The sequence below is a fragment of the Rhinopithecus roxellana genome, chromosome 15, assembly GCF_007565055.1.
Source record: "Rhinopithecus roxellana isolate Shanxi Qingling chromosome 15, ASM756505v1, whole genome shotgun sequence".
NCBI lineage: Eukaryota > Metazoa > Chordata > Mammalia > Primates > Cercopithecidae > Rhinopithecus > Rhinopithecus roxellana.
The window spans coordinates 72,901,866-72,929,806 of NC_044563.1; the positions used below are offsets into that span (position 1 = coordinate 72,901,866).

General features: G+C 39.6%; 1 protein-coding gene across 7 annotated transcripts; it reads right to left on the minus strand.

Annotated features, from left to right (window-relative positions):
* Window positions 1–767: 767 nt before the first annotated feature.
* Window positions 768–27,711, minus strand: VWA5A (von Willebrand factor A domain containing 5A). Of its 7 annotated transcripts, XM_010355972.2 has the most exons (19): window positions 27,591–27,663; window positions 26,389–26,503; window positions 25,519–25,576; window positions 25,198–25,400; window positions 24,663–24,885; window positions 24,367–24,542; window positions 23,985–24,099; window positions 19,966–20,135; window positions 19,645–19,733; window positions 19,295–19,439; window positions 18,784–18,863; window positions 12,588–12,702; window positions 11,646–11,810; window positions 11,271–11,371; window positions 10,644–10,897; window positions 6,068–6,211; window positions 5,237–5,367; window positions 1,477–1,603; window positions 768–982 (listed from the first exon to the last, which is right to left on the minus strand). In XM_010355972.2, the coding sequence occupies exons 3-19, from the start codon at window positions 25,559–25,561 to the stop codon at window positions 903–905; spliced, it is 2,361 nt and encodes a 786-aa protein (XP_010354274.1). In that variant the 5' UTR covers window positions 25,562–25,576; window positions 26,389–26,503; window positions 27,591–27,663; the 3' UTR covers window positions 768–902. The 7 variants fall into 7 exon arrangements, 6 of the variants coding, with proteins under 6 accessions (XP_010354274.1, XP_010354273.1, XP_030774246.1 ...); XM_010355971.2 differs by lacking the exon at window positions 26,389–26,503 and having other exon boundaries at window positions 27,591–27,669; XM_030918386.1 differs by lacking the exon at window positions 768–982 and having other exon boundaries at window positions 990–1,603; window positions 27,591–27,711.
* Between the last annotated feature and the right edge of the window lie 230 nt (window positions 27,712–27,941).

The window sequence follows — 27,941 nt, forward strand, 5'->3', positions numbered from 1 at the left end:
TTCCACTAGGATAGGGTATATGAGACATAAGGGTCAGGAGCGATCATGGGGAGTTCCTTTCTTCCTAATGTGATAAGTGCTCCAGGTTCAGGTCCCAGGCAAAGCTCCCATTAAGCCCACCCTTCCCTTTACTGCACTAGATCAGGGCCTGACTTAGAGGACTCATAGGTTCAGGGTAGGACTAAGGATTGCATTATAGACTTCTTCCTAAGGTGTTTCATGATTAAGGAGGAACATTTCTCTCCAACAATTATAGTTCAACCCAAGTCTTTCAGGCAGTGGAAGAAAAGGCAGGTAGGTTGTGCAGTCTAGCAAAGCCCAGGCAGAATGAATCAGGAAGGTCCCCAACAGTGCCACCTCTCACAGTGGACCCCTGGAATGTCTCTCTTTGTGATCTTGACATTACATTGATCCAGATGTTGGCTTTCAACTTCCCTCTAACTCCTCCTACACATAGAAAACTTCAAAGCTTACCAGTATGGTCCTGACAAGCATATAAGATAGAAAGTGAACAGACGAAGATAATGCAGAAAATTCTCTAATTCAGGCATTCCCTAACATCAAGGCTGCAATCTAGTCTGTAGTTCATGTCACCTGTTTTTCATGTTGTTTCCCTGGAAACCCTGGGAGGAACATTACAAGCCTATGCATGGTTTGAACTCCTTCAAGAAAGGGAATAGGTTCTGGGACCACTGTCACTTTTCTGAGGGGATATGTTGGGAAAAGAAAGATCATATCCAAAGTGAACCTGGAGCAGAGAAGCAAAGTGGAGTAAGCATCCTTTACTTCTATGGCAAAAAATAAAGAGTTATAAAACACAAGAACACATTATCACAGAAGAAGTGATGATAGAGGAAATGACAGTAGCAAATTAAAGGCACTTCTTTTCCTGAATGGTATCTTCAAAAGGCAAAGATAGCAGGATCCACAGATGACTTCAGGAAAGTAATAGCAGCTTTCACAACCAAAGGCATGGTGGAGCCTGTGGTGAGGAAAAACAAGAATCAGGGATGAAGGATCGCAGTGAGAGGCTCCTCCAAACCTCCCAGATCATCTACGCTGAGTTGTGCTTTTCTCTGTCCTCAATATCCCTGCTTTTTCTCCTCTTACTGCCCAGATTCTCCTTGAATCTTCTCTGGCCCCAGATACACTCAGCTGCAGTGAGGTAACAAACAGACGGGAGAAAACGCTCCAAGTCTAGTCTTCTACTCAGCTTGGTACTGAGACAGTAAGGAGAATCAATGCCACTTATCCTTCTCACAGTTCACACTCCCCATTCGTGTCCCTCTCCCTCCCTACTCACCCGCCTACCTTGTCCCCAATTTAAGATTTCACCCTTGTCCTCCCAAGAAAATAACTAGCAGGAAGATTAGTAAAGCAGGATGGTGGAGACAGGTGACAATGGGACTCTCTTGTGGTAACCTTCTGCCAGGCCAGGGAAGGGGAAGGAGACAGGCCTTAGGATTGTGCTCCTACCTGCATGGACACGCATCCAGGCCATGGCCTTCCTTTCCAGAAGCTCCCATTCACACTTCAAGTCCTTACCATTGCCATGCAGCCAGATCACGGCCAGGATGGTGGCCCAGCCTGAGGAATCCACAAGCTGCACAGTAGACAGAGAGCTCCAGTTGGCGCAGGAAGTCCCTCAAAAGGACGCAAAAAGATTCACTCCCTCCTCACTTAGTATCCTTCTAAATGCTACTAGATGGAGTTACCTGGTCTCTCTTTACCTCCAGATACTACTTGCAAGGCATAATGCCGGGCTTTAAACCTCAGGGCAGCAATCCACTGAGTCTCGAAATAGAAAATCCTAAGTTTTAAATCCAGTGTAACCACCAGGACAGTTCTGGAAACCCTTAAGACAAGGCTTACCCAGCTCTAGTAAGAGAAACATAGGCAAAATTATTTTATAGTTTATAAAGTACCTTCATAAGTCTTTTTTTTTTTTTTTTTTTTTTTGAGACGGAGTCTCGCTCTGTTGCCCAGGCTGGAGCGCGGTGGCCGGATCTCAGCTCACTGCAAGCTCCGCCTTCCGGGTTCCCGCCATTCTTCTGCCTCAGCCTCCTGAGTAGCTGGGACTACAGGCGCCCGCCACCTCGCCCAGCTAGTTTTTTGTATTTAGTTTTAGTAGAGACGGGGTTTCACCGTGTTAGCCAGGATGGTCTCGATCTCCTGACCTCGTGATCCGCCCGTCTCGGCCTCCCAAAGTGCTGGGATTACAGGCTTGAGCCACCGCGCCCGGCCCATAAGTCTTTTTAATTGTAACCCTTATACCCCCCCCAAAAAGTCATGAAAAAATATCAATAAACATTTTTAAGAAAGAAAACTGATTTCATACAGAAGTATTAACAAAATGGTTTGCCCAAACTTAGCCATCTAGCAAATGACAGAAGTGAGACTAAAGGCCAAATATTCTGATTCTAGTTGTATTGCTCTTATTTCTCAATAGAAAATCTCAGCCATACAGTAGAAAATTGTCTCCCATGAGTTTACACCCACTGCTCCCAGCTTCAGTTTTTAGAGTCAGGAGATCAAGGGAAATTCCTATTTTATATCATGACCTTTAAAACTTGGAAATGGGGCCGGGTGCAGTGGTTCACAACTGTAATCCCAGCACTCTGGGAGGCCGAAGGGAGCGGATCACTAGGTCAGGAGATGGAGATCATCCTGGCTAACATGGTGAAACCCTGCCTCTACTAAAACACAAAAACAAAAAATTAGCCGGGCTTGGTGGCAGGCACCTGTAGTCCCAGCTACTTGGGAGGCTGAGGCAGGAGAATGGCGAGAACCCGGGAGGTGGAGCTTGCAGTGAGCCGAGATCGTGCCACTGCACTCCAGCCCGGGCGACAGAGCGAGACTCCATCTCGAAAATAAATAAATAAGGCCGGGCACGGTGGCTCAAGCCTGTAATCCCAGCACTTTGGGAGGCCGAGACGGGGGATCACGAGGTCAGGAGATCGAGACCATCCTGGCTAACACGGTGAAACCCCGTCTCTACTAAAAATACAAAAACTAGCCGGGCGAGGTGGCGGGCGCCTGTAGTCCCAGCTACTCGGGAGGCTGAGGCAGGAGAATGGCGTAAACCCAGGAGGCGGAGCTTGCAGTGAGCTGAGATCTGGCCACTGCACTCCAGTCCGGGCGACAGAGCAAGACTCCGCCTCAAAATAAATAAACAAACAAACAAACAAACAAACAAACAAACTTGGAAATGGTTATCATGTCCTCTCTGATTGGTCATATTTCACATTAGAATTCTCAATTACTCCATTTCTTCCTTAAGAGGACTGCTTAAGTCAAAGCAGTAAACATCCCCACGCTTGTTCTCCTAGTCTAAAAACAAACAGCATAATGATTTCAAAAACGTATCTCCTTAAACGGTCTATATGGAGGTAAATGTACTTATAGAATTCTACAATCACAGCCCAAGAATACGGTAGCATTTCAGGTAATCCTGCTGTCCTCCATTACTTAGTTAAATATTCTGACTCATATAGTTGTAGTCATCTAAAACCTCTGATTTTCATGTGCAAATGTTCTCTTCTCTACCTGTAGAGTTGGGAATTTGCAACTCAAAACAGTACTTAGCTTTTGTTCCTACTATGTTGTTTTTCTTTTTTTTTTTAATGAAAAATTGCAACTCATTATTCAGAGCTTTTTTGGGATCCTGATTCTTTTGACTGATAGTTTATCTCCCAGTTTTGTCATCTACAAATAGGAAAGCCTTGGTCTTTATCTTCATCTAAATCTTCATTGAAACTGTGGATCTCCAGAGAATTCAGAGCCTGGTGGGTCTAAAAATCTGTTTCAAGTTTGAAATCAATTCATCATTCAGTGCCATGGGTTTTCAACTAGTTTGTACTTGGTCCATGTTCTCCTCATTAAAAAAAAAAAAAATCAAATTCCTTACTGAAATTCAGACATACCAGGTCTGTTGGTTCACTTGATTCCATTGGCCTGGATACCATTCCAAAGAAGGAAATGTCAGTCTGATGTTTTTTTGTTCCCAGTGCATCTAAATAATCCCTGTATCCTCTTCCAAGTGTGTATGAATTATCATCTTAATTACTTTTTCTAGAACAGCATTTTCCAATAAAAATATAATGCTAGACACATATGTAATTTTAAATTTTCTAGTAGCCAAATTTTAAAAAGTAAAAATAAAGAGGTATAATTACTTTACTGATATATTTTATTTAACCCAATCTATTAAAAAGTCATCATTTTAACATGCAATCAATATACAAATAATTATTGATAAAATGTTTTATTCCTTTTTATATAAAGTCTTTGCAATTAGTATGGATTTCCCACCATAGCACCCCTCTATTCAATTAAAAATTTAGTTCCTTATTTGTATTAACCACGTTTCAAAGGCACAATAGCCACATGTGACTAGTGGACACTGCATTGGACAGTGGAATTGCAGAATATCTTAAATTTATTTGATCTCTTTCCACATTTTGAAAGTTTAGAATGATATTTGTCCTTCAGGCTTTTTGCATCTGTCTCATGCCTAACAACTTCTCAATGAGTGTTAGAAGATTTTGCAAGTTACCTTGAAATTCTGGAATGCAATTTATCCTCATCAGCATACTTAAATACATCTGAAACAACTAGGTGGTTCCTATTAACAACACTTCATGTATCCTGACTTCAGTTAACTCTGCCAATGTCTGGACCACTTTCATCAGTATGAAGAGAAGCAATAACGAGGTTATTATTGGGAGTTCTCAAGACAGTCTTAGAACTGAATCTGGCTCTGCCACTGATGGGCTAGGTAAACTCAGACACCTTTTTAGACCTCCCTAAACTTCAGTTTCATCTATAAACAGCAACACAAATGGGATCTACTTTATTAAATTAATGTGTGAAATAAATAAGCTCACAAATATTAATTGCTTAGTACAGTGCTTGGCACAGAGTAATTGCTCACTAAATATTAGTTATATAACCAAGATGATTGGCTGGGAATACGATTAAAGTGGAGGAGGATGTTGCTTTCCCTTTGTCATCCATGAACAAAAAACCATCAATTCCTACTAGCTTCCCCATTAATCCCTTGCTCTTTCCGCTCTAACATGACCAGAAAAACCTTCAGCCTCTATTTATTACAAATTAATTTACTCTATGGCCCCCTATATTTTCCTTCCTCAGATAGGTCCTGAATCACCTCAATTCTCAATGACGACCTCTCTCTCTCAAAAACATACATACTCTTTTTTCCATTGAATCTTACCTCAGCAGGGTGTGCAGCCGTTATTTCTTCCAAACTCACACCTAGGACCTTGGCTAGATCTTCATTCAGATCCCAGGAACCATTTGCATTTTGGTGGTAAATCAGCTGCACAAGATGATTCTCTCCAAAGCCTTTGAGGAGAAAGAAAAGGGGAGGATGAGAAATTATGGAGCTATTGGCCCCTCAGCATACTTGAATTTAGGGCTGCGAAATTCAGAGACAGGCCATAGCAAGAATGCAATAGAAAGAAAGTCATCAGACAACATCCAGAAGATCGGTCTTCAAACCCTACTTGTGAAAGGATGACCAGTGGAACAGGGGTTCACAGAGGGTGGCAGCAGGGCTCTGCCGGGGGGCGGGGGCAGCCTGCAGGCAAGCCGTGTGAGCTGAGATCGTCAAGGGAGTTTGTTCAACTAGGGGTCACCCTAGACTCCACTGAGATAGCAGGTTTCAGGGTCCTATATGATACACTAATGAAGCTACCTGGGCTGACCCTGGGAAACATAGGGGTGGAACAAATCTGACCATCTGCCCAGTGCTTTTCAAACAGATGACCTCCTGGGTAAAGAAAGCCAGAGGCAGCAGAACATTGAAGGTTAGTTTGTCAGTCCCGATAGATGGGAGGGGTGAACCAAGGCCTGCCTCACCTGCATGGTAAGTTTCCAAGTTGGTTCTGTGGGTGGAGGAATGAGTCTTTTCCAACAGACAGGGCAACTTTTCGAGAGACATCCATGGCTTGTCATAGCTGTAACTACAAGCTTTTAGCTTGCCTAGTCCTATATGTGTGACAGAAAAACACTGTTGAGAAAATGTTCCTCTTAAGGTACTCACCTGGACTGTGCCGGTCCTTGTGATTTATCAACCCACAGAGACTGTAATTGTCCATCTGGAATGAGACGGCCTCACAACACATAACTCCCCTTCTGGGCTGAGATGCAGATGGAGGATGGTCGGAGGATAAGGCCTTTCGAAAACCTGAAAAAATCCATACAAACATTAAGACGGTGGCACTCCCTGCTCTCTGCAGTGGACGAAGGACCCTGACAATTCGAGATACCCTCCCATCCACATGGGCTTCAGTCACCACCCCTACTGTGCTATTTTTCTCTCACATGTCCACCTCCTGTACAAACCCTCACCCTCTTTCTACTGTGTCCTCTGGAACTCCTGACACATGCTAAACAATTTTTCCTGCATCTTTAGTTTTACTACAGGAGGCTTCTGCCAGCTAAGTCTCAACTTAAAACTGAATTTGTCCTCCCAAAAGACCATTCTCCCTCCATCACTCTCAAATGGTTGTTGCTCAATGTACCACACTTCAAGTAGGGAGGCAGGGTTGGCAACGTCTTCAGTCCCTCATGCTGCATCCAGATCATTAAATGTGGCTTACCTTCCACATGTCGTCACTATTGTCTACTTCTAATTCCTTTGTTACTTCCAATCATTCACTAAAGTATCTGAAAACTAGACCATAGACTTCCACTCCATTGAAAGGCCTACCATCATCTTGAGAGATTTCATCATCCATGTAGATAGCCTATCCGATACCCTAATGCAAAGTTTCTTTGACTTCATCACATCCAATGACTTCCACTTCATTCTACTACTGCCACTTCCTCCCAAACCATGAAGATCTTGTTATTAGAATTGTCCCACTCATAGAAAATAAACTGAAAAATTGAAGCTGGGTACAGTGGTTCACGCTTGTAATCCTGACCTTTTGGGAGGCTGAGGTGGGAGGATCACTTGCGCCTACAAGCTTGATACCAGCCTGGACAAGGTAGCAAGGTCCCATCTTTGTAAAAAGTTTTAAGAATTATCTGGGCATGGTGACATATGCCTACAGTCCCAGGCAGAAGGATCACACAAGGCCAAAAGTTTGAGACCAGCCTAGGCAATGTAGTGAGAGACCTCATCTCTAAACAATATAAAAATTAAAAATTAGCCAGGCATGGTGGTGCATGTCTAGAGTCCTACCTACACGAGAGGCTGATGTGGGAGAATCACTTTAGCCCAAGAGATCGCGGCTGCAGTGAACTACAATCACACCACTGCACTCCAACCTGGGCAGCAGAGTGAGATCCTGACTCAAAAAAAAATTTTTTTTTTTAAATTCCTAGTTTTAAATACAATATCTGATTTTTCTAGTTTTCTAACTTAGAGATTTCTGTTTTACCTGATCTTTGACCTCATCTGGACTAGTAAGTTCTTGACTTCTCTACTTTTTTTCCTATAAGTCAGCTTGCTTCCATCAAGCTCTCTAGTGTTACCCTAAAAACAAGCTTCCTAGCATTACCCTGATACCAAAACCAGATAAAACAACAAAAGTAAAATTACAGGCCAATATCCTTGATTAACACAGACGCACAATCCTCAACAAAATACTAGCAAACCACATTCAGCAGTACATTAAAATGATCATGCATCATTATCAAATGGGATTCATCCAAGAGATGAAAAGTTGGTTCAATAAACATAAATTGATAAACATGGATCGCACTAACAGAAAAAAGGACAAAAACATATGATCATTTCAATAGATGCAGAAAAAGTATTAAACAAATTCAACATCCCTTCATGATAAAAACTCTCAGCAAATTAGGTACAGATGAAATGTACCTCAACATAATAAAGACAGTTATGGCAAACTCACAGCTAATATACTGAAGAGGGAAAAGTTAAAAGCATTTCCTCTAAAATCAGAAACAAGACAAGGATGCCCACTTTCACCACTTCTATTCAATATAGTACTGGAAGTGCTAGCCAGTGCAATGAGGCAAGAGAAATAAATAAAAAGAATCTAGATTGGAAAAGAGGAAGTTAAACTACCCCTGTTTGCAGATGACATGATCTTATACATAGAAAACCGTGAAGACTCTATTAAAAAAAAAAAACTGTTAAATATAATAAACAAACTCAGCAAAGTTGAAGGATATAAAGTCAACATACAAAAGTCATTAGTGTTTCTGTACACAAATAGCAAGCTCTCTGAAACAGAAATCAAGAAAACAATCTCATTTGCAATGGCTACAAAATAATTAAAACATTTAGGAATAAATTAACTGAGGAGGTAAAACATCTCTATACTGAAAATTGTAAGATATTGATGAAGGAAATTGAAGAAGACACAAATAAATGTAAAGATATCTCACATTCATGGATTGACAGAATAAATATTGCTAAAATGGCCATAATACCCAAAGCAATTTACAGATTCAATGCAATCCCTATGAAAATATCAAAGACATTCTTCACAGAATTAAAAAATTGTAAATTTGTATGAAATTATAAAAAAATAGTCAAAGTAACCTTGAGAAAACACACACACACACACACACACACACACACACACAAACAAAATGCTGGACGCATCACACTATCTGACTTTAGAATATACTACAAAGCTATAGTAATCAAAACAGCCTAGTACTTGCATAAAAACAGACACAGACCAATGGAACAGAAATTGAGAGCCCAGAAATAAATCCACACATGTACAGCCAACTAATTTTTGACAAAAGTGCTAAGAATACAATAGGTGAAAGACAGTCTCTTCAATAAATGGCATTGAGAAAACTGGATATGCACATATGAAAGAATAACATTAGACCCTTATCTCTCATCACATAGAAAAACCAACTCAAATGAACTAAAGGCTTAAATGTAAGAGGTGAAACTATGAAACAACTAGAAGAAACCATAAAAGAAAATATCTATGACATTGGTCTGGGCAATTATTTTTGGATATGAGCTCAAAAGCATGGGTGACAAAAGCAAAAATAGATAAATGAGGTTACCTCTTGTGTATAGCAAAGAAAACAACAGGGTGAAGAGACAACCTATAGAATGGGAGAAAATATTTGCAAACCAAACATCTGATAAGCGTTTAATATATGCAAAATACACAAGGAATTTAACTCAAAACCAAGAAAGCAAATAACCCTATTTAAAAATGGACAAAAGATTTGAATAGACCATTTCTCAAAAGAAGACACACAAATGGCCAATAGGTATATGAAAAAATGTTCAGCATTACCAGTCATCAGGAAATTGCAAATCAAAACCACAATGAGCTACCACCTCATACCTGTCAGAATGACTACCACCAAAAAGACAAAAAATAACAAGTACTGGTGAGGACATGGGGAAAAGGGAATGCTTGCACACCATTGGTGAGAATGTAAATTAGTATAGCCATTGTGGAAAACTGTGGCTCCTTAAAACATTAAAAATGGAGCTACTATATGATCCAGCAATCCCACTGCTGGATATATAGCCAAAAGAAAGGAAATCAGTAATATCAAAGAGATATCAGCACTATTCACAACAGTTAAGTCATGGAATCAACCTAGGTATCCATCAGTGGATGAATGAATGATGAAAATGTACTATATATACATAATGTCACATTATTCAGCCATAACAAAGAACAAAATTCTGTTATTTGCGACAACATAGATGAACTTGGAGAACATTATGTTAAGTGAAATAAGCCAGCCACAGCCTGGGTAAAATGGCAAAACCCCATCTCTACGAAAAATACAAAAAATTAGCTGGGCATGGTGGCATGGTAATCCCAGCCACTCAGAAGGCTGAGGTGGGAGGATTGCTTGAGCCTGGGAGGTTGAGGCTACAGTAAGCCATGGCTACAGCAAGCCAGTAAGCCATGATTGTGCCACTACACTCCAGCCTGGGCAACAAAGCAAGACCCTGTCTCAAAAACAAAGAAGGAAAATAAGTCCAGAACAAATATATAGAGACAGGATAGGCAAATATATAGAGATAGAAAGTAGGTAAGTGATTACTGGGACTGGTGGGGAGGGGAGTGGAGGAGAAGATAGGTGGGGTCAGGGAGAGAAATGGGAAATGTCTGTTAATAGTTATGAAGTTTATTTCTTAGTGATGAAAATGCTCTAAAATCGATTGTGGCAATCAACGGTTGCACAACTCTGTGAACATACTAAAACCCATTGTATTGTACACTTTAAATGAGTGAATTGTATGATATTTGAATTATATCTCAATAAAAAAGATATCTATATATATAACTCAAAACCAAGAAAGCAAATAACCTTATTTAAAAGTGGACAAAAGACTTGAATAGACATTTCTCAAAAAAAGACACACAGATTAGGCAGTTTGGTTACTCAGTGTTTACCTGCACTTTCTACATTTTAATGTTTGTTTTTTTGTTTTCTCTTGGATTATTTTAAATCTCCTTGCCAATGTGATGCATTCTAGTTCCCTGGGACAGAAAAGTTTAACACTAACCAGAAATCCTAGATGTGGAGGTAGAAGGAAAACAAAGCAACTAAAGAACATTTCACAGCCTTTTCCTTTAAATAGTGTGCTCAGATAGTCAGAACCTTTTATTCTATACGAGTTTGGATGCAATAAAACTCATTACCTGATTGGCATCTTATCTTCAATGGGGCAGAAGCACGCAACAGCATTGGCCTTGGGATGTCCCTATGAGCCAGAGGCCCCTGAACTGGCTTGTTGAGCTCCTTATTGATAGCAATGAAAGCTGTGAAGGAGCTTATGATACCAGACTCAAGGCTAAGGTTCAATGCATCTTTTTTATCACTTGCTGGAGTATCCCTGAGGCCCATGTCCTTGGTCTGGAGCAAGGACTTGGCAGCAAGGCGGTGAATGGTGAAGCTGAAAGGAAAAAATTAAAAAGTACTGAAATGTAGGGAAAGACACCCATATACCAGTTTCTCAGGGCTCCTAAAAGTTAGGAATAGAAGAGTTAAGATAAAGTCAGATAAGGGGAGAGATAAGACTTGGGTGGTTTAGAAATAAAAAATGATTGTAGGGAAACAATTACAATGAAGCCCAGAATTAAGAGAAGAAATCTAATCCCCAAAGATGGCAGAGGAAAGAAGGAAGGAAGGAGGGAGGGAAGGAGAGAGGGAGAAAAAGAAGAAAGGAAGGAAGGAAGGAAGGAAGGAAGGAAGGAAGGAAGGAAGGAAGGAAGGAAGGAAGGAAGGAAGGAAGGAAGGGAGGGAGGGAGGGAAAACTGAATTCTCACTTGACATCAGGCTTGGGTTGTACAGGAAATGTCACTTTATCCTCAAAAGTCTTGCCCTGGAGTGTGTATTTAAGGCATACTTTTCCTGTTGTCTCTGCTGCCTGCAAATTAGAGATGAGTAGAAATGATGGAAGAAAGAGATCATCCATGGAAGGATCAGAACAGGGGCAGGTACCCAAAACAATGAATTAAAATATCTGATGAAGAATCAGGTAGCCTAGGAAACCAGAGACTTGAAACGATGGGAAGGAAGTAGGCTAGCTCCACTTGGCAAGTGCCATCTCTGGCTGAGATTGAAATCCACCTACCAGCTTTAGTGAAATGGTCAGTGTGGTAGCTCTGTGACTAGAGGAACAAACAAGAATGGGAACTCACTGGCATCCTCCCGGTCAGTTGGGCATAGATGATTAATCTCTGACCCCTAAAGATGACGGTCTGTTCTGGGGAAAGCATTTTAGCAGACAGACCAGAAGGCAAATGCCAGCTCAGAGAGACATCCTCTACCACAGGCTGCAGAGAGCGTTTCAGAGTCCTGAGAGCCTAATGGAGGGAAGAGAACAGAATAAACACAAATTATACAGACAATGGCAGCTACAATTAACTGAACAATTATGTATCAGATGTGATACAATATAATACATGTCATGTCTACTCCTCAATACTATTCCAGGAGATGGGCTTTATATATGAAGAAGCTTTACATATGAATAAGCCAAAGCTGAAATATTTAGTAACATAAATGTAAATAAAGGAAATGTTTGAGTAACGAGACTCTTGGAGAAGGGGATTAGATAACAGGTGGCACCAACTGGGAAAGAGGAGCTTAGAAATACCACCAGAGGGGTCTTCTCCTTGTGCAGAAAGATGAAATGGAATAGCAATTTACTACCTCTTCCAATCCATTAGACATATCACAATTATTCCTTCTCCTTTTCTTTGTATAGTTTGCGCAGGATGCAGGTAGTACAAAAAGAGGTTCTAAAGCACAGACCTAGAATCTCAGTCACAAATGACAGTCAAAGCTCTTAGTTTGTCTGTGTCTGGTCTTAAATGCAAAGGCCCCGATCCCTTTCAGCATCTTGTCTCTGAGCTTGCAGCTATTGGGACCAGATGTCATATTTCCAGATACTACAGCGGGCTTCTCTTACATGAGGCCAAAAGTAGCCTGACTAAGTATACAGCCTAAGGCCTTGGGGATATAGGAACAGGTATCCTGGAGGAAAGTTGCTACCCCTGCCCTTGCACAGTGTCCCCCACCCCATTCCACTTTGGTCTGGATTGCCACCTCCGGACAGACACAGCCAGTCTGTCCCTCACCTTGGACTGCATCCTGTCTTTGCCTGTGATAAATTCTGAGGTGCCGCCTGATGCCCGGGCAATACCTTTTATTAGGCTGGTGGAGGCACCTTCTCCGATACCGAATGAGAAACACCTGCAATTGTAAAAGGACAGAGGTTAGACGCAAGCATTAAAGAGTAAAAATAGAAAATTAATACATAATGGCCAAAAATACATAAGGAAATAGTCTACTTTCTTGACCAAAAGTGTAATAGCTACCATTTACTGAGTATATTCTATATTTTAGGAGGTATAAAAATGCCTTAAATCAATGATTCAATTTAATCATCACAAAACCCCTAAAAAGCAGGCTTCTGCTTCACTTTGCGGATAAGAAACTGAGGCCCAGAAAGTTTAAGAAATCTTTCCAAGATCATGCAACTACTAAATGATAGCAACGTCACAGGAGCACTGATCTATCTTACTGCAAGATCCCTCTGGCAAACTAACAGAAAGATAGAAACTAACACCAGTTCCTACCTAATGATGTGCTGGTGCCGTATCTCCCCTAGCAAGATCATTCTTAGGGAAAGGAAGTGTGCCTCCTGCTCTTCTAACTGGAGAGTTCTTGCCCTGCCTTAGTCCATGTGCACCAAGTAACTTCTTAAACATAATGTGATTTCCCAAATAGAATTATATATAAACAAAGAATATATTGGTAGTACTAGCACAGGTGCTTTTGGAAGGCATGTCAGATAGAGTTTTCATTGCAAATTAATACCCTGCAATTTTGGTTTATGTATCAATCTCTCTTAGATTAGTGTGAGTCATCATCTCCAAGTCTAGTGGCATCAGCATTAGGATCAATGCTCTATACTTGTAAGACTCAGGAACAGACTTCTAACTGGACCTACCTGTAAGGAGACCTCCTAAATACTATGACTTGACAGCATCTTCATATCACAACCTTTACATTTCTAACATGATCTTTGAATTGTAGCCTATGTTATAAAGTGCTGTTTTTTTTTTAAGGTCTTTTGTATAAAATCAAAACTCAACAATTTTGGCTGGGTGTGGTGGCTCACAATTTGGGAGGCCAGTGCCAAGAGTTCAAGAGCAACCTAGGCAACAAAGTGACAGACCCTATCTCTAAACAATCAAACCACAAAAAGTTGATGACTAACTAGAACTCACGACAGTGCTACATGTGGATGATAATAAAAATCAAAATATTACAATAATAGCAAAAGTTTATATAGCACTTACTTTTTGTCTAGCCCAGTTCCTAATACTTTCCCTAACATTCTCTTTTAACCATAACAATAAATCTGTAAAGTGAGTACTATTAGCATCCTAATTTTCATGTGAGGAAACTAAGGCATAGAGAGATTAGTTGATTTATCTTCTGCAGGCAAGCAGAAGACCTGTAACTTAAATCAATAACTTCTGACTTAAAATACAACACCCTAGGAAAGTTCTGCTCACAGCAATGCCACTGTAAATTGTTTCAGGCCAGCAGAGAACGAGGAAAGCTGTATACAATATTTACAACAATTTGTTTGAGAACATCAAAGGTCTACCAAGATAAAAATCTATGGGCCAAGACCTGGGAGAGGAGAGAAGCCGAGAGAAATGAGCCCAGCATCTGATGTTCCTTGACCCTTTGAAGCAAGAGCCAAGTACAAAGACAGATGACTTAAAACCCAAGCAGTTACACGCAGGCGGGAGGAACAAAATAGCAATTTGCGCTTTTCATAGCAAAGGTATTCTTGTAAACACCTAAGAATTGAGGATACAACCCTAAAGGACTACATCCCAGAGGTAGAGGTGAATCCGAAATAGACCAGCCATCACTGTGACTGAAGTTCATCAGACCCTCACTGGATTAAGATTATCTGTTCCCAGTCTATCCAGTGACCATTCAGAAGCAAAGAATGAAAAGAATGGATCCTCTCAGAGGGAAGATGTCATCTAGAGGATCATCTAATTTCTATAATTTTTTATTTGACAACTAACAAAAATACAAAATCCTCAAATATTGGGAAATTAGGCACTGTACTTATGAATTATACAAGCTTAAAAATCATAATGATAATTGGAAAATATTCTTAAGTGGATGACAATGGCAAATGGCATATCCACATTTAAAATTCAGCTACAGATGTGCTTAGATCTATGGCTCTGAATACACAATTAGAAAAGAAAGTCTAAAAATCAACTATCAAGCATCTTTCTCAAGATGTTAAAAAAGGATGGCCAATAAACCCAAGGAATGTAAAAGAGAGAAAATAATAAAGATAGACAGGAGTAGATATTAATGAAGTAGAAAACACTTATATGATAGAAAGTACCAACAAACACAAAGGTGCTGGTGTTTTGAAATTATTATTAAAACTGATAAATATTCAGTGCAAGGAAAGAAATATTAATAGAAAAGGCACAAATAACCAACATTAGAAAAGAAAAGGTAATATCACTACATATTCTACAAAATTTAATAATATTATTAGGCAATATAATAGACAATTTAATGCAAACAAGTTCAGTAAAATATACAAACTTTTATAAAAAAGAACACATAAAATATGAATAGTTCAAAACAAATACTTTCTCAAAAAAATATCCAGGCCAAGAGAGCTTTGCTGGCAAATTATAATAAATAGTTATGAAAGAAAATCTTTTGGAGCAAGGAAAAAAGGCAACCTTTACAGCTCATTTTATGATACTAGCATAAAATTGATATCAAAACCTGACAAGACAATATATGTCAATATTTCCCATGAAAATAGATTCAAAATCCTAAAAAATGTATTATCCAAAGGAATCAAAAAATATATGAAAGAGATTAATATATCACAACTACTTTGGGTTTATTCCAGAAATTCAAGGTTGGTCTAACATTTAAGAATTATCATTAGAATACAGACTTTAATTTTGAAGAAAGGATAAAATCATACATTCATCTAAACAGATGCATAAAATACATTTGATGAAATTCAACAATCATTCATTATTCAAAACAAAACAAAGAAAAGAGAGAAAAGAACCCTCAAAACAGAAACAAAAGGGAATTTCCTTAATCATAGAAAGGATAACTAAAAAAAAAAAAAACCCTTACAGCAAACACCATACTTAATTGTGCAAAGTTGAAATATTCCCTTTGAAGTCCAAAATGAAATAAGGATATGATCATTTTGATTCAGATTTCTACTAGAGGTTCTCTCCAGACTAATCCAGAAGAGAAGAAAAAATTTTTAAAAAACAAGAAAAAGAGAAAATTTTTAAAAATAAGAAAAATAAAACTGATATTTTTTGCAAATGTGATTCTTCATAGAATATCTAAAAGAGCCTGCAAATATATTATATTTGCAGACTCTTAAATTAAAATATAATTTAATTAATATCTAAATTAATTAACATCATTAAATACAAGTCAAGTAAAACAAGCTATAGAAATTCATTTCTAAATAGAAATAAACAACCAGTAAATAAAATTATTAAAAAATACTATTTAAAATAGCATCAAACACCTAGGGAAACAATTTAATAAAAAAATGCATGAAGCCCTCTACACAGAGAATTATAAAATATTACAGAGAGATTTTGTGTGTACAGAAGGCTTCCCTTATCTGCAGTTTTATATTCTATAGTTTTAGTTACCTGCGGTCCACTGCAGTCCAAGCATATTAAATAAAAAATTCCAAAAACAGACAATTCATACATTTTAAATTGCATTCCATTCTAAGTCGCATGATGACATCTTGTGCCATGCTGCTCAATCCCACCCTGGACATGAATCCTCTATGTCCAGCGTCTCCATGCTGTCTATATGACCGTTAGTCACTTAGTAGCAGTCTCAGGTATCAGACAGATACATGTGGTATCGCAGTACTTACGCTCAAGTGACCTTTATTTTACTTAACTGTTCATTTTATTATTAGTTATTGCTAATCTCTTCCTGTACGTAATTTATAAGTTTAATTTTATCATAGGTATGTATGTATAGACAAAAAACATAGCTGAAACAAATGTGGTAAAAGGTTGACAACTGGTAGACCCGGGTGAAGGGTATATGGTGTCCATTGTATTTTTTTTTTTTAAGATGGATTCTCGCTGTGTCACCCAGGCTGGAGTACAGTGGTGGGATCTCAGCTCACTGCAACCTCCATCTCCCGGGTTCAAGCAATTCTCCAGCTTCAGCCTCCTGAATAGCTGGGATTACAGGCACACACTACCATGCCCTGGCTAATTTTTGTATTTTCAGTAGAGATAGGGTTTCACCATGTTGGCCAGACTGGTCTCAAACTCCTGACCTCATGGTCTGCCCGCCTCGGCCTCCTAAAGGGCTGGGATTACAGGCATGAATCACTGCAGCTAGCCCATGCCATTGTTCTCCATTGTTCTATTTTTGCAACACCTCTATATGTTTAAGGTTTCTTAATAAAATGTTGGAAACAAACACTTCGAGAAATCAGAGACCAAAGTAAATGAAAGGATATACTATGTAAATAGATTGGAATGCTCAATATAGTAAATAGTCAGTATTGCTTAAATAGATCTAGTCAATGCAATTCTGGCCAATATACCAATAAGTTTCCTTTTTTGGTAAAAACTGACAAGCTAATGCTAAAATACAAATACTAACAGTCAAGTGTAACCAAGACAGTCTTGGTTATGAAATGAACAAAACTGAGGGCTTATCACTATTGGAAATCAAGATTTATCATGAACTTGTACTCATTCATATGGTGTAGTTCTAGCACACATCTAGATGAATAGACCAATGTAATGGAACAGAGGATCCAGAAACAATGTACATGTGCATAGATGCTTATTGCTGACAGAGATGACACTGGGCATTAGTGAGGAAAGGACAAACATGTCCATAAATGGAATAGGGTCAATTTGATATCCACATTACAAAAATACAAAACCTTGGATAGGGAAAGACTTTTTAACAGGACACAGAAAACACTAACCATAAGGGAAAAGACTAAAAAGTATCGAACTACATTAAAATTAACAACTATTACTTGAATACATTCTGAAGCTAAGAGCAAACTATAGAGTATTTCTAGAACATACAATCAACAAAGAGCTTGTATCCAGACTACAGAATGAACTATAGATCAATAAGAAAATCAACCTAATAGGAATAAATAAGTAACAGGAAAAAGACTTGAAAACACATCACAAAAGAGGACATACAACTGGTGAACAAATACGAAGTAGTGCTAAACTTCATTCATCGGCAGGAAAATGTAAATTAAAACCATAATAAGACACCACGACACACACACAAAACTAAAATTTAAAGACAATATCATGTTTTGGATAGGAAATGAGGCAATTGGAACACTCCTACAATAAAGAATTAAATTAGTACAATCATTTGGAAAAATGTTTGGCATTCCCTAGAAACTCCATAACTCTGTCTACTCAGAGAAAAATCTACATATATAAATATGTATGTATGCATATACACGTGTGTGCAAACCAATAATGTACAAGAATACAAAACTGTTCACAGCAGCATCATTTCTAACAGCCAAATCAAAGTCCTACAGCATTAAAATCAATAGATAAATTATGGCATAGTCATTTTATGGAATACTATACATCAGTGAAAATTAACTACGGCTATACTCAAAATATATATGAATTTCTCAACATATTGCTGAAAGAAAAGAAACAATATACACAGAAACAAAAACATATTGTATAACTCATTTATTTTCACTCAAAAACAAGCACGAATAACGCATGATGTTGTAAGTCAGGAAAGTTTTAGTGTGTAGTGACAGGGAATAAGACGTGATGGAAAAGGGTACAGATGGAGAGGCCTACTACCATTCCAGGTTTTACCTATGTGGCGATGACACAGTGCATTCACTGTGATAATTTATCCAGTTGTATACTTATAATTTTTGTAGTTTTCTGCATGTTTTACTTCCCTAAAAATGTTTATAGTAAAAAAAATTAACATCTTACTATTCAATTCTCGTGTCCATTGTAGTTTAGAAAGAATAAGAAACAATGGTTTTGCTGTGTTGTTGATGTTATTTGGAAAACTGTCTTTACTTTTTATAGGGAGAAATAAATTTTCACCTTCTAAAACTAAATTCTGAAATCATTTGGTCCTCTTTAAGGAATGTCAACAGTGGCATCATGTAGCACTAGAGTCTGTATGCCACTACTTAGCTCCGATTACCCAGAAATCACATTTTCTTCATACCTGTGTTTCTGTCTGTTGATCCTAACTTCTTTAATTACACTAAATGTGTCTGTAACTTCTCCATCTGTAAAGACAAAAAGCTGTACAAAGAAAGAAAATGTTCATCAGATCTTTGTCAAGTTCATTTCAAGAAACCAGAATTTGCCCTTGAAAAATCCACCTATTTCATTGCAGAGGCTCTGGTACCTCTTCAAAGAGGCATGAAATCTCTAATGTTTCAGTCACTAGCACCACATTCGCACATGATCTGTTCAGAACCCAGGGAATTTTTAGCATCTCCCCTCCTAGCTGCATCTAAGTTATTGTGGCACTCCATAAAAGGCCTTCCAGTGTCCATCGCATGGAGTTAAGGAAGAAGAAAAATGCATCGTCTTTTTTTTTCTATTTACTATATGATAGAAGACTGTGAATTACAAACCATATTTGAACATACTGCATGAAGCTCAGGGGCATAGATTCTTAGGGATTTCACACTTGCAGTCTCTTCTGTGAGCTCTGCTCCACTTCTTACCTGTAGGGGGTGGCCTGGGATGGAGGGTCCCCTGTAAATGTTCTGGAGTGGTGCCAAGATTTCAGTGCCCCCTAGGTCGGCCTGCATAAGCTTAACTCTCCCCAGAGCCTCCTCCATCGTTTGCTGAGTGTACTTCACACTCTTCCTGAGAAAAACAAACACACCCAGTTACATGAGGGCTACTTAACTTTGCCCAGTATAGAGTCCCTGAATTGAGAAATCCCCATGAAAAGACAGTCTTATCCGAAACCCCCAATGCCAAAGTCAACTCCGCAGTAACCCCTTTAACAATTTAGTCGCTTTCTTTAAAGTCTCATTTTGTACTCCCTATTGTCTTTCCCGAAACTTACGGAAAGTATGCCTCATAGGAAGAGCCAAATCCATAGATGTTGAAATAACAGCCCATAGGTAAACTCTTCAGCAGCAAAATCAGTGTTTCCTGAAGGTAAGAGAGCATGAGGATACAGAGTGAGAGAGGCTCGTCAAAACACACGGGCCCTGCCAATCGACTCTGGAGGATGTAGGCCATCACCCACCTTGTGCCTTCTTACATTCCAAAGCTAACCTCGGGGTCGTCATGCTGCTGTCTCAGGCTCCAGATAGACCCTAATTTAACCCCTCAGATTCATCCTCACTTGAGCATGTGACCCAGAAGAGGAAAGAAACTTTACCTTGGCTGCCTGGATGCGCAGCTGAGATGTATCCTGGCTACTCATGGGGCTCTGCATACTTCCCGAGCGGTCCATGAGGAAGACAAACTCTCCACAGGTATTTGATGGTTGATCTTCCGGGATATTTGGATAGAAACTCACCATTGCTGATGGATCTCGCATCAAATGACCTGTTCAGAAAGGATAAAGCCACTGTAAGACAAAAAGGAACTCAAGAATCCTAGTACCTAAGAATCAATGGTAGTGAATTCAATTAAGAGCTAAGAAAACTGAAATCTAAAACACTGTGATGATTCGTATACCATAACTGCTTGCAACGGGGTCGAGGTGAGTTATAAATATATAAGACAGACAAAAGCAGAACAGATACGAAAAAGAAGAAAGAGGATAGAAATTAGTAGACACAAGCAATAGTTAAAACATTATCACTGATTACTAGTTTCCTGGGAGCTAGGCAAATGAATGAAACACATTAGGTTAAAATGTTCCAGCATTTGCCAAAAGAATCAGACAAGTTTATCTACAGAATCAAACCTTTTCTTCAAATCAAATAAATGGGAAATGTATCACATGGGCCTTAAGTCTTTATAGCTTTGAAAAAAGTGATACTCACATGGACAATTTTTAGGTTGACAATTTACAAGAGTTGAGAGTATAAGTATTATACCCACCAAGGTAAGTCTGTCTGCTTTGGCTATGAATAACTCGCTGATAGTCCCCAGAAGAAAGGGAAACACTGAGATATGTGTTGGATTCTATTAGCATCATCCAAACAATGGTGTGGGGGTGACCACAGGAGCCCAGTCTATCTGGCCATGTTGTCAAAGCCATAGCTATGACTATTTTTAGAAGCAAATGAGGGCTGATACAGGAACTGAAATGCTAGTATTGAGATAGTGATGCAATGAGAATGGCTGGGTTAACTCCAACTTTGCAGAAAATATAAGAGGCTATATAATTAAATTCCATTATCCCGTTTTTACAAAGTGGTTCCAGGATCATAGGTTTATATTCTCAGTAGTCCCGGGATTTGGTATGTCATTAGAATGTGGCTCAGTTTAATTTCTTTCCCATAGGATATGTCAATCACCAAACTGGCTTCTGAATAAGATGGGTGTTGCCCATCAAATATATGATAGGACATTGGTTCAAAAATAACATTTATACAATCCAGATGTCTGGATATATGACAGAGGAGGAGCTTTTTTGGTGAGCAAGGTTCCTTTCCATTCTCAGAGACAGCTGGTTTAAATGGAGATGGTGCTACACTGAGGAGTCAGAAAGGGTGGCATGAGTATGATATGGGGTAACATATTTAACCTGTTCACAACAATGCCAGATGAATTGTAAGTGTTATATGTGAATTATCTACTATAATTTTAGCCTGGCTCAAATTATTTTCACCTCCATGAGTCTCAGCTTCTTTGTTTTCAAATGAGGCATTTCAAACTTTAGCTCCTCTGCTTGCTAGCCTCATGTTTTCCTCTAGCCTCATGTCTTCCCCTGAAAAACCAAGGTAGTAACACCTACGTCAAGATTATTTTAAGCAGGGGTATCCAATCTTTTGGCTTCCCTGGGCCATATAAGGAGAAGAAGAATTGTCTTGGGCCACACATAAAATACACTAACACTAACAATAGCTGATGAGCTTAAAAAAAAAATCACAAAATAATTTCATAATGTTTTAAGAAAGTTTACAGATCTGTGTCAGGCTGTATTCAAAGCTGTCCTGGGCCCCGTGCGGCCCCCAGACTCTGAGTTGAACAAGCTTGATTTTAAGAGTTAAGTAATATAATATACTTAAGGAACTCAGTTTAGGGCTCAACTCAGATTAAACCCGTAATAACAATATTATTAAATTATTTCTAAATTGTATTTTTACACACTTTTTAAATTAAATTATAAATTTAATTTTAGAAAGACATTATGTTCTTAATATCGTAAGTACATCTGTTGTAAGTTCGTAAAAAAATAACATACTGTGTTTTTGTCATATAGCTGTAGGTTTCATTTGGCAGAACTCTAAATGGTTTTAGTGAGCCAAGCTGCCGCTTAAAGTTGTCATTTGCTTCCTTGTGTGGATGAGAACAGCAAGTCATCTTGACTAAATATATGACCTGGGAAGCAAAACTTGAGCAGTCCTGCTGGAAGGGATTCACAAGACTGTAAAGACTGTCCCTGATGTCCGCCCTTGGCCTTCAGAACTGGTCATGGGGACTAGGTGAGAAAATCTGCATAGGGACCAAGGGAACTTCTTAGAAAAACAGGAACTGAGATCTCAATGCTTACCTTTTGAGATCCAACTGTATGGAACTTTCTCTGGTGAAGACAGTCCTTTAAAATAATCTTAACTGACAAGTAGGTCACTGTGATGGGAACATTTCATGGACACCCAAGGAAACAGTCACCATAAGGAAAGGAAAAAGCAGAACACTAACGTACAAAGACAGAGCATGGAGCTTCATGGAAGAGGAGCTGGTTACAGCAAATCTGGTGGAAACTGGGAGCCCGTTGAATGACCTTAGCATGGAGAGCTGGCCCTAAGGAAGAGTGGCTGAACAAGTGAGGGAAAACTAAAAAGTTCAATTTGTGAGCTCAAGTATGAAGCTACTTTGGAAGCAAACATTAACAATGAAAGAGTAGGGTACTCTGTAGAAAAACAACTACAGGGTATTTTCTTGATAACAGTTATAATTGTAAAAGCAAGAGCCTAACTCAAGTCGTCCCACTTTGAATATGATTGTCACCAAGGACATGTCCATTCCACCACGTGTAAATGCTTCAGAAGTCGCAATAGCACTCCAGTCCTGCGTCATTGAAACCCAGGAGCATGGCAGTCCAGGAAGCCCCCAAGAACACAGCAAACTGACATGGGTTATACCAATTTAAATTCCAAGAAAGAGTGTGTATACATAAAGGAAAATTTCAAAAGCAAGAAACATTAAAAGAAAACAAGAAACTAAAGTTATTAAGAAGCTAAACTTAGTCTTAGGAATTAAAAAGCTGGGGCAAAACAAAAAGTTTTGGAGATGAAGGGTGATGATGGCTGTACAAAGTGAATGTCCTGAAGACCACAGAATTGTACACTTAAAAATAGTTAAAATGGTCAATTTTGTTATATATATTTTATCTCAAAAAAAAAGAGAATAAAAACTTCAGCTGACACTGCATGTAGCTGTGATGAATCGATCAATAAAAATTATTTATTAGATGAAAAAGAAATTAAGAACTAAACTTAGTCAATCTAATCACAATTACTGCTTGCATTCTTCCTGTGTTTTAAAATGTTTTTCCTAAAGCACAGATTATTTTATAGTGGTAATCTGTCTATAACTTACTTTTCTTTTACTTAACATTCTTTGGAGGTCATTTTTCCAATTACTTCAATCTGTCAGTGTACATTATTTTAGGAGCTGCATAATAACTCATGAAGTATACCTAGCATAGTAAATTTAGCCACTAAGAGACATTTTGATTGCGTACTAATACTTGATATTATTAAAATGGTGGGGGACATCTCAGTGCATATTTTTACTTACATCTAGATTTATTTCCTTAGGCAAGATTTCTAAAAGTGAAATTAGGAAAGTTAACATTTATTTAACACATATGGCCAAATTTATCCTCAAAAGGTTAATTCACCACACCTTTTAAAGCATGAGGCATCAGATTTGGAAATCATTGATAATTTGAAAGGTGAAAATGTCACATGATTATTTGGATTTCTGTCAATACTGATCATTGCCACATGTTTATAAACTGGCCATGTTTTCTCTCGTAAATTATCTGTTCCTGGCTTTTGCCCAATTATCTACCGATCTACTTAAATTTGCCTACAAGACATATCACATGACAGTCATTAAACCTAACCATTTGGCATGACATAGTGTAAACTATTTCAGTTTTCACACGTATTAACCACCACTGGAGGGAAGGAAAGAAAAGAGGGTAATTTGACAGTAATTCCAAGACAGGGAGGTGCCCCTTAGAGAATTACTACAAAGGAAGAAAGAAAATACCTGGCTTCATTTTAGGCATCCCCATCTCCAAAACCACACTGGGGGTATGCACCTCACTGTAGTAAATCAGGAGTTCCACGTCCCGATCAAACTTGTGTCCAGCAGCCAGGGAAACCTGAGTTGGGGACAGGTAAAGGAGCCATACTAGAATCATCACTGCTTGCTTCTTGGGGCTGAGGTCAGGGCTATAGTCCTCCTCCATGAGAGAGCATGACCAGGAACAGAGGTGAGGCTGGAGAGAAGGCTCTGGAGATTAAATGAGGATATGGAAGGAGCATGTGGGACCCCCTCTGGGTTACCATTTGGGAAGAACTGGGTGGGGACCAAGTCAAGACTTAAGCAACAGAGGAACTGACAACAGCAGTATTCTCTCATTAACTACCTGAGCAGAAGTCTTGTCCTCTCCTAGGTACTCAGTGGGACTCAAGGGGCAGTTGGATTGGACCTTCTCAATGCCATGCTTGGAATCTATGGTGGCGACCATGCTGAGTGTGTAGGGCAGGTCCTCCACAGGGATTATAGGAGTCTTCACATTAAGGCAACTGTCCTTTGACGACCCTATAAAAAGTGACCTAGTTCTGTTTTCCTTGCCAACACTTTTTACGACACTCTCAACCTTAAGAAAATTTCCCCATTTATGTCACCCACCACTAGTATTCAAAGGGGAGAGATACTCACCAGAGAACTGGTATCTAGGATTCAGGACAGCTGGGAGGACAAAACGCAGAGCCCCATCTGTTTCCAGAGGCAGCTCCTGCACATACTTCAGGGTGACTGCCGCCTTCGACCCAGGTTGGAGGTTACCCACATTGCAAGAGAAGACATCCCTGGAGCTGCTGTCCTCCTCCAATAAGAAGGCCTGGTGGCCCTGGGAGATGGCTTTCTCGTAGTTGGTGCGGGCCTGAGAAGAACAGGGTAAGGGATGGGAAAGAAAGGGAACATCCAAGGTGACATGGCTGAAAAAGAGACGAGTAGTGCAGAGTGACTGTGATGGGTCTTGTCTAATCACAGCTATACTTTGAATGCCTCTGATTGATTTTTTTCCCCCAAATGATTTTAGAAAAATGGCAGTCAGAAAAGAGTGGAAGAAAGAGCTTTCAACATCAGCATGTTTTGTGAAAGTACATTTAGTAGAGATCATAAAGAGTATGCGTTAAGGAAGTAAGAAGGGAGGAGGTAATGTAATAAGAAGGGAGGAGGTAATCTCTACTACCTTCATCTTGTCTTGTAATTCTGCTACAATTTTCTTCCCATCCACCAAGGCCTCAAAGCTGTAAACAGCAGAGTCTTCATCCATGGGGAACAGAAAGACGGCCTCCAGAGGAACTTTCTCCTCGTTCTCATAGTTCAAAGTTGCAGACACATCAGCCACAAACTCGTAAATGGACACGCTCACAGAGATACTCTTCAGTGGCACTGGAGATAGACCAGAATTCAAGTTCATCAAGCTTCAGTAAGATGCTTCCTTGTAGATCAAGCCTTGTGCTAAGTGCCGAAGATTCAATGGCAAGTAAGAGTCACAAAGTAGGCTTACCTGGCTCCCGTTGGAGGGTGAGTAGGCCATAGAAGTGCACCATGGTGATACAAGATTTCTGCAGAAAAGACATATCACAAACAGGGAGACATGTTGGAAGTTATCTGTTCAAACACCAGTACTTTATGTGCTTTTCTCTGGCATAAGAATACAGTCAAAGGGTTAATGTTGGAGTTAGGAAGTTGGAACCTTTAAAAAAAGGAGACAAAGATTTCAATCAAAAGGCTCCTTTTAAATGGCAGTTCTAGGTGGGGAAGGTATAAGATTCACTGGTATCTACTAAACAGGAAATCTCTGAAACACCCTGAGGCTGTTTGAAATACCAATTCCACTTTCTCAAAAGTGTGTTTACTTTTGTAAGTGTGTTCACCACTCCTTAGGCATATGGAATAGGTGTCACTAACCCCTCTGAGTCTCAGTATTTTCTTTCTAAAATGAGTAGCATAATATCCACACATCATATATGAATTAATACATGTGAAGTCCCTAGAATAGCACATGGCCCATAGGAGGCATTTATTCAATGATGACAGACATCACTATTGTCCCTATTATTGTTGTAACTGTTAATCAATAAACCTCTGCCGCCATTCACTTTGGATCATGGCATTCATGTGAGAAGCTGTGTGATCCAAGATGGACTCCTGTCACAGGCCATTTACCTTGTGGCTTTTCTTTGGGACTCAAAATTAAAAGATGCAAGTATATTTGTTTGTATCCATCCAAGATATTCTAATATATATAAATATTATATATGCACATAGCCTACATTTGCACCCCAACTAAACAGCACCAGTAAATCAGGCTTTTCATTCCATATCTGTTATTTTGAGAAATTGGATAAAAATTGAGTGTGGCAAAATGACTCACAATTTGACAGCAATGCAGAGGACAGTGGCAGGCGTGAGGAGAGGAGAGGATGCTCAGGAAAGGGCTTCTACACAGACCTCTGACCTGGGCAAGTTCTCTGGTAGAACAGGCTGGGCTGGGGGAGGGAAGAATTTCTAGTAACTCATTAAGCAGACAGCCTAAAGCAGGAGACTCACACAGGAGTAAAACAGCTGAAAGAGAAGCTCTCAGGCTGAGCAATGCTCACCAAGGGTGGCTTGAGTAAATGAGAGAGACGCAGAGGGTGTCCCTTACAAGGAAATAGCCTTCACTTCCCCATTCTAAGCTCAGAAAAAAATCCTCCGTTGAGGAAAACTTGCTATTCTGCACCCTTGCCCCCACTCTTCCCAGTACAAACAAAACTAGTTTGGGTCAGAATTAGTTCTGTCTTTCAGGATGGCACTTCAGAAAGGCAACTTGCAAGACTTAGGTAGAGACCGGCCACCAAGCTGAAAGCCTCATTGAATCTGAGGCAGCTGGGAGAATACAAGTCTTCTAGCCTAGCCAGGTAGCTGCTTTGGGAATGCAGACCCAGCAGGGGCTGCTCAGCAGCTAGAGGGGGGTGGGGGAGCTGGGTGGCACCACCGGCCACACACACCCCTGCGACCTGTGGCAGGGGTTGAAGTGGAGAACCCGGAACCAGACAAGAAGGAGATTTGGGGTAAGAAGTGGGGCTTGGATAAAATCAGAGATTGATTTAACCTTTCCATTTCAGTCCTAGATTTCCAATGTCCACGTATTTACAGAAGGGACTGCGTCAGTCTCTTACGTTTCTATATAGAAGGGCTTAGAGGCTGCAGTTGATTGGAGTAGATAGCGGCTTACAGCCTCATTCCTCAGTTTACACTATCTTGAAATTCAGAAAACATCAATTGTCTATATCAAAGAAAGAAAGGGGGTAAAAAAGTAAAGTAAAAAAGAAGGAAAGTAGGAAGAAGGGCCTTGAGATTAGGAGATGCCTAAATCCCTCCTTCAGCCTCCAAAAGATTCCCCTAAACTACCAAACTTGCAGGAAACCTTCCTGGGGTTCATACATCAGGATGAAACCCTCCACCCGTGGGGCGTGCAGTTCAAGGAGCCCCTACAAATTTGGGCACTGGGGAAAGGGAGCTAGAATGCGCAGCCCTCAGTCTTCCAGCGCAGGGGATGGATCCAGGCCCTGCACCGACAGCTTGGTCCCCTACCTTCTTTTCCTGCAGTCCGGTGTGCTCTGAGTCACAGCGGAGTGAAAACAGCTGCGGTCATAATTTCCGGAAAGAACCGCCCCTTTCTAGGGACCGTTTATAAAGTAGGGACTACAAGACTAAGGGATCAACGGAAAATTATTAAACAAATAATCGAACTTTCGCTTGTTTGTATCAAAGGAAAAGTCTTCGACTTCGGAACGTTTGCTTTTTTTATTTGCTCTTTGCTAAGGAACAATCAGAGAACCGGCAAAGAGAGAAAGGGAAAATGCTGCAACAGGAACAACATCAACAATGACATGAAAAGCTGCATATTTCTGTAAAAGCTTAATTGCCAAGGGCTTAACTGTG

Coding starts and splice junctions, on each gene's coding strand:
- VWA5A (XM_030918386.1), bottom strand. CDS start 25,561: ATGGTGCACTTCTATGGCCTACTCACCCTCCAACGGGAGCCAG. Junction 25,401..25,518: donor CACCCTCCAACGGGAGCCAG/GTAAGCCTACTT, acceptor GTCTATCTCCAG/TGCCACTGAAGAGTATCTCT. Junction 24,543..24,662: donor TCCTAGATACCAGTTCTCTG/GTGAGTATCTCT, acceptor CACTTTTTATAG/GGTCGTCAAAGGACAGTTGC.